General features: G+C 35.4%; 1 protein-coding gene across 1 annotated transcript; it reads left to right on the top strand.

The window, feature by feature from the left end:
* The first annotated feature begins 3,140 nt into the window (after positions 1-3,140).
* On the top strand, positions 3,141-4,928 carry LOC109221866. Its single transcript, XM_019386299.1, has 3 exons — positions 3,141-4,016; positions 4,093-4,467; positions 4,524-4,928. Exons 1-3 carry the CDS (start codon positions 3,141-3,143, stop codon positions 4,926-4,928), a joined length of 1,656 nt encoding a protein of 551 aa, XP_019241844.1.
* Positions 4,929-6,392: the final 1,464 nt, after the last annotated feature.

The following is a 6,392-nucleotide window of genomic DNA, read 5'->3' as shown; positions in this document are numbered from 1 at the left end:
GGGGGAGTTTCAGGTAAGTTCCGCAAGGTCTTAGGCTTAAAAACACAGATATTGCAGGTTCAGAGCAATCTCAGTTCTCTGAACCCTCCAGCGCGGTCCGCAGTCGCCTTTGTGCGGTGCGCGGAGGGGGGGCCAGCGCGGTCCGCGGTCGCTTTTGTGCGGGCGCGGTGGGTGCTGTGCAGCCGCACTCCATTTTGTGCGGTCCGCACAGTGTCACAGGCCCTCAGGTTCACAGGCCTGTGCGGCCGCAGTCCATTTTGTGCGGTCCGCACAGGGGGTCCGACAGAGGTATAAATAGACGGGATTCTCAGCTATTTTTCATTTTTCAAAACCCTAAAACATAAGAGGCGATTTTTCAAACAACCTTTCTTCTCCAAATCAATTGTAAGTCATTTCTAACTAGTTTTCTTCAATCATTAACACCTTTGAACATGATTTCAACTTAAAATCAATAATTTTCATGGGGAAAAATGGGTGTTTTGGGTAGGACCTAGGTTTTTCAAAAATTGGGGGATTTGACCTCGATTGAGGTCCGATTTCAAAATAAATTATATATTTGAGTTCTTGGGGGAATGGGTAATCTGGTTTTGGTTCGAACCTCGGGTTTTGACCAGGTGAGCCCGGGGGGCAATTTTGACTTTTTGGGTAAAACTTTGAAAAAACTCATTTTATGCATTGGAGTTGATTCATTTAGCATTTATTGATGTAATTAAGTAATTTTTGATTAGATACGAGCGAATTGGCGGTGGAATCAAGGGGTAAAGCTATAATTGAGACTTGAGTTGTGTTCAAGGAATCGAGGTAAGTGTTTGGTCTAACCTTAGCTTGAGGGACTAGGAGTTGAGTCCTATTTGCTATGTGGTATGAGTCGTGTACGACGTATAGGCATGGTAACGAGTATCTATACGTTGGTGTCTAGCATGACCGTGAATCCTTATATTGTGAATATCTTGATTTCATTGTATTCATCATGCTTTGGTGATGATTTCTAGTTGTTGTAAAAAGTTTGTGGAAGGAATTGAGACCTTTGAACATCATGGAGAATTGGCTCGAGTTATATTATGAATTGTGAAAGTATATGAGATGATTGAACCCTTTGGAGCATTGGCTCAAGTGGTAAAGTAAGTTATGAAATAAAAGTGAAAGCAAAAGAGAAAGAATTATTAAATTGTTCCCTTGCCGGGATGTTGAGATTGTTAATGTTGTACCCTTGCCGGGATTTAATTGGTTAATTGTGTTCCCTTGCTGGGATTTCTATTATTATTTTGTTTATTCCCTTGCCCCTTGTTTGTGATTGTTGTTTGGGTGAGGAAGAGTGTTAAAGCACGAAGGGTGATGCCGTGCATTGTTTGNTTACAACATCAACTTTTTGAAGTCACAACTTCAAGACTTAAAGTTGCAACATCATCTCACATGTGCTTCACATTTCTTATAAATAGACACTCATAATGTATTGTAAAAGTGTGTCTTACGGGAGAAAACTAATCTTTGGTCTCTCTCTTTGCCTTTAGTATTTTCTACTAGTTGTCTTTCTTTTAGAAGATCAATATTACTCCATAAGTTCTTTGTTTTAAATTAGTTTTTATTACTTCGTAATGGAGTAACTTCTTTTGTTGGGATAGTTGATGAAGCTTGATATATATATTATAATACTGTCTCAATTTAATACATCCTTGGCTTGAAACTTTCTTTTTATATTTTGTATTGTGCCGTAATAATAGTTTTGATTAATCATTATTATCACTTCTACATATTTTTATCTCTAAATTATTTTTATATTGATTTTGTAATTCTCACGGAGCAAAATTGATATATAATAACCAATGAAGAAAATAGTAGAGTGGGAATAATTTTTAGTAAACTATTATTCCAAGTTCATAATCTTGCTTGCCTCAGTTTTAATTCTCGCGGAGGAATTGTTATAGGCAAGATTATTGATTTTTGTTAGTAAAAATATTCTCACGAAGTTCTTACTACCTCATAGCACAATTCAAGCAAGAAAAATATTTCGGTCTAATCGTCACTAGTTTTAACTCAATTAATCACATAACCTCACGGAGTGTTATTAATTGACTACTTCTTAGTGAGCTAAATATAATTGTATTAGCAATAAGCAATTATTCCTTAGAGAAATACATGTAAAAATTGAGATTTTATTGTAATATATTATCAAGTGAATTCAACGATTCCCAACTCTTTTAAATTATAAATCTTCTGCAAGTTCTTCGTTTTTATTTAAGTAATTAACAAGTTCTAAACCTCACTCACTTTTCATCAAATTGATTCTCTCAAATAGTAGTTGAAATATTAAAAGTCTGTAGCGTAGATGTTCCAATCTCTGTGGGACGATATCATAAACTATACTAGAATTTGACAAAGCACGAGCAGGAAAATCCTATACACATTGGCCTCGTCAAATTTTTGGCACCTTTTCCGGGGATTGGCAGACACCTACTTTAGATTAAATATTTTGTTACTAATTTGAGACCTTATTATTGTTATTTATCTGTTACTATTATCACTAATTACCAAGTAGTACTATAACTGCTACTGTAATATTAATATTATCATTTTCTTTTTGTAACAGCACTTTAAAAAGAAAAAAAATATTAGTACTTCTTTCTATTATTGCTATCATTAGCTTTCCTTCATTATATTTAGTGTAATTATTATTAGTACTATCACTTATTGTATCTTTTTTTTTTCTCATTGCCAGTACTTCGACGTATTTTTATTTTTATTTTTCAATATAGTTTGTTGTGACATATTATTATTTTCTTATCATTGTTTAGTTATAATTATTTTTCTGTAATAATATATTATTTTTGTTAGTAGTAGTACTTCTATAATGTTATTTTTACTGATCACTATTATTTACTAGTACAACTTTTGTTTATAATTGATAATACTATACTATTTCAATTCATTGTTAGTATTACTACTGATGCTTACTTGTTAGTTTCATTGTTTTATATTTTTATTTTACTGGACTAATTACTAGTATTATTATCTACAATATTGTGGTATTTGTTTTTCTTTACTATTTATATTTGAAATTTACTTTAGTTTAGTTATTAATTACTAGTACTATATTAGAAATTAATGTTAATTTTTTTTACTTTCAAAATTTTAAGTAGTTTATGACCCGCTCCTCTATAAAAGAATTGGCTAATTACCATCCTGAAATTGAAAGATTTATTCGATTACGCAGGAAAGAACAAACATCGTCTTCTCAAGGAGCATCTTGTAAAGAAACGGAAAACCAGGAAGCAGAAGATAATAACCCACTTGGGATCCCACCACCAGTCCATATAGAGGAGCAATTTGATGAAGTGGCGCCAAGGCCAGCAAACAGAATCCTTAGGGATTATGCTAGACCTGATCGCTTCAACTGTGAATCTAGTGTCAGGAAGCCCCCAGTGGCAGCCAACAACTTTGAAATCAGGACCGGCCTGATTCAGACAATTCAACAATCTTGTATCTTCACTGGTGATACAAGTGAAGACCCACATAGTCATTTAATTGATTTTCTAGAACTTGTAGAAATTGCTAAGTACAATGGAGTACCTCCTGAAGCTATCAAGTTAAGGCTATTTCCTTTTTCTTTAAAAGGAGATGCCAAGACTTGGTTGCGAAGTTTGCCTCAAGGGTCCATTACGACATGGGACCAGATGACTCAGAAGTTTTTAAACAAATATTTTTCCCCTGCTAAAACAACAAAGTTAAGACAAGACATATCTAATTTCTTGCAGACTGATACTGAGTCAGTTTACCAAGCTTGGGAAAGATTAAAAGCAATGTTAAGAAAATGCCAACACCATGACATTCCTGAACATATGCAATTGTACATTTTTTATCACGGGTTAGAATCCTCTGCTAGAATTGTGATAGATGCAGCTGCAGGAGGTTCTGTAATGGGAAAAACCACAGAGGAAGCATTGCAAGTGTTGAATGAAATTTCTGAGAATGCTATCCAATGGCCATCTGAGCGTGTAATAATTAAAAAGGTTGCTACGGTAAATCAGGTTGATGCTTTAAATACACTAAACGCAGCAAATTGTTTCTTTGGCACAAAAGTTTGAATCTTTTCAGGTGAATACACAACAATCAAACCAATCTGAGGCTTGTGACATGTGCGGAGGAAACCACCAGAACCATGAATGTCAAGCAACCAATCAAACGGAGGAACAGGTTAATGTCATCGGTTACAAGCCATATCCTTTTGGGAGTCCAATGGCACAGAAGCATCCAGGATTTCAGTGGAGTAACCCAAATGGTGCAGAAAACTCACAAAGCTTCCAGAAACAACAGATACAAGGTCCGCCGGGAGACCAGAGTCAAAATCGTGGGCAACCGAGTTACAGACCTTATCAGCAAGCAGGACTATATCAACAAATAGGGTCATACCAGCAGAGGCCCCAACAAGCTCATCCAAGTCTTGATGACCTTTTGTACAAGTATATTAAGGTCACTGATGAAAAGATGGAATGCCAAATTCATCCCTCAAAAATCTGGAAATTCAGTTAAGCCAATTGGCAGCTCTTGTGTCAGAAAAGATTCAGGGTCCATTACCAAGCAATACAGAGAAAAATCCAAAGGAGCACCTTAAGGCCATCACTTTACGGTCAAGTAAGGAACTTGATGAACCTTATGCAGGCAGACAAGAAAAGAACCAGACAGAACAACAGGTAGACAAGGGTAAGAATTTTGAAAAACCATCTGAACCATCAAAGGAGAAAGAAATAAAGAATAAGGAAGAAAAAATTTCTGAAAAAATGGCTGCCCCACCTATGACAATTCCTTTTCCACAAAAAATGAAACGAGAAAAGCTTGATGGTCAATTTGCAAAGTTTTTGGAAATCTTAAAACAGATTCATATTAATATTCCTTTTACTGATGCTTTGTTGCAAATGCCTTCATATGCTTAATTTTTAAAAGAAATTTTGTCAAGTAAAAGGAAATTGGAAGAAGTTTCTGTGGTAATGCTTACTGAAAAATACAGTGCTATACTTCAAAATAAGCTACCACAAAAACTTGGTGATCCTGGCAGTTTTACCATTCCATGCACTTTGGGAGGTGTATATTTTGAAAAAACATTTTGCGATTCTGGAGCTTCAATAAATTTGATGCCATTTTCTATCTTTAAAAAATTGAATCTTGGTGAAATGAAGGACATAGGTGTTTCTCTTCAGTTTGCAGATCAAAGTACTAAGAAACCTAAGGGAATAATTGAAAATGTGCTTGTAAGAGTAGATACCATTTCTTGCTACAGGAAGAGCAATCATAGATGTTCATCAAGGGAAACTAATCTTGAGAGTTGATGAAGAAAGAGTCATTTTTTATATGCAAAAGATACTAAGATTTTCAGGTGATGAGGCATCATCTTCATGCTTTTCTATTGACATGATTAGTGATCTTGCAGATGAATTCAAAGATGATCAATTAATTTCAGACTCAATGGAAAGATGTTTGACCAAATCAGGCACCGCACAAGATGATGATCCCATAATTAAGAGAGAAGCTGAAATACTGGAAAAAGATTCAGAGGATAAGGAGATGCAATCAGAAGAAGTTCAACCAAAAATTGAACTCAAAGTTCTTCCCTCTCATTTAAAATATGTTTATCTTGAGCAAGAACTATTTCCAGTAATTATTTCATCTTCTTTGACTGCAGAACAAGAAGAAAGACTAATTCAAGTCTTAAAAGCATACAAAGGAGCTTTAGGGTGGACTATACAGGATATCAAAGGGATTAGTCCAGCAATTTGTACGCATAGAATCCTCATGGAAGATAGCTACAAGCCAATAATCCAACCCCAAAGGAGATTGAATCCTGCAATGCAGGAAGTGGTGAAAAAGGAGATTGTAAAGCTTCTAGCGGCAGGTATTATTTACCCAATTTCAGATAGCCCTTGGGTAAGTCCAGTTCAGGTAGTACCAAAGAAAGGAGGTATGACAGTTATAAAGAATGAAAATAATGAACTCATGCCTACGAGGACTGTTACAGGATGGAGAATCTGTATTGATTATAGACGTCTCAATGATGCTACCAGAAAAGATCATTTTCCTTTACCATTTATTGATCAAATGTTAGAAAGAATTGCAGGATATGGTTTTTACTGTTTTCTTTATGGCAATTCAGGGTATAACCAAATACCAATTGCACCCGAAGATCAGGATAAGACAACTTTCACATGCCCTCATGGAACATATGCCTATAGGAGAATGCCATTTGGTCTGTGCAACGCCCCTGCTACATTTCAGCGTTGCATGTCAGCAATTTTTTCTGACATGACTGAAAAATTTGCTTGAAATTTTTATGGATGATTTTACACTCTTCGGCAAAACATTTGAAGATTGTCTTTACCACTTGACTTTAGTTCTTAAGAGAT

Source organism: Nicotiana attenuata, unplaced genomic scaffold (genome assembly GCF_001879085.1).
Source record: "Nicotiana attenuata strain UT unplaced genomic scaffold, NIATTr2, whole genome shotgun sequence".
Classification (NCBI taxonomy): Eukaryota; Viridiplantae; Streptophyta; class Magnoliopsida; order Solanales; family Solanaceae; genus Nicotiana; species Nicotiana attenuata.
This window is presented reverse-complemented; position numbering and strand designations above follow the sequence as displayed.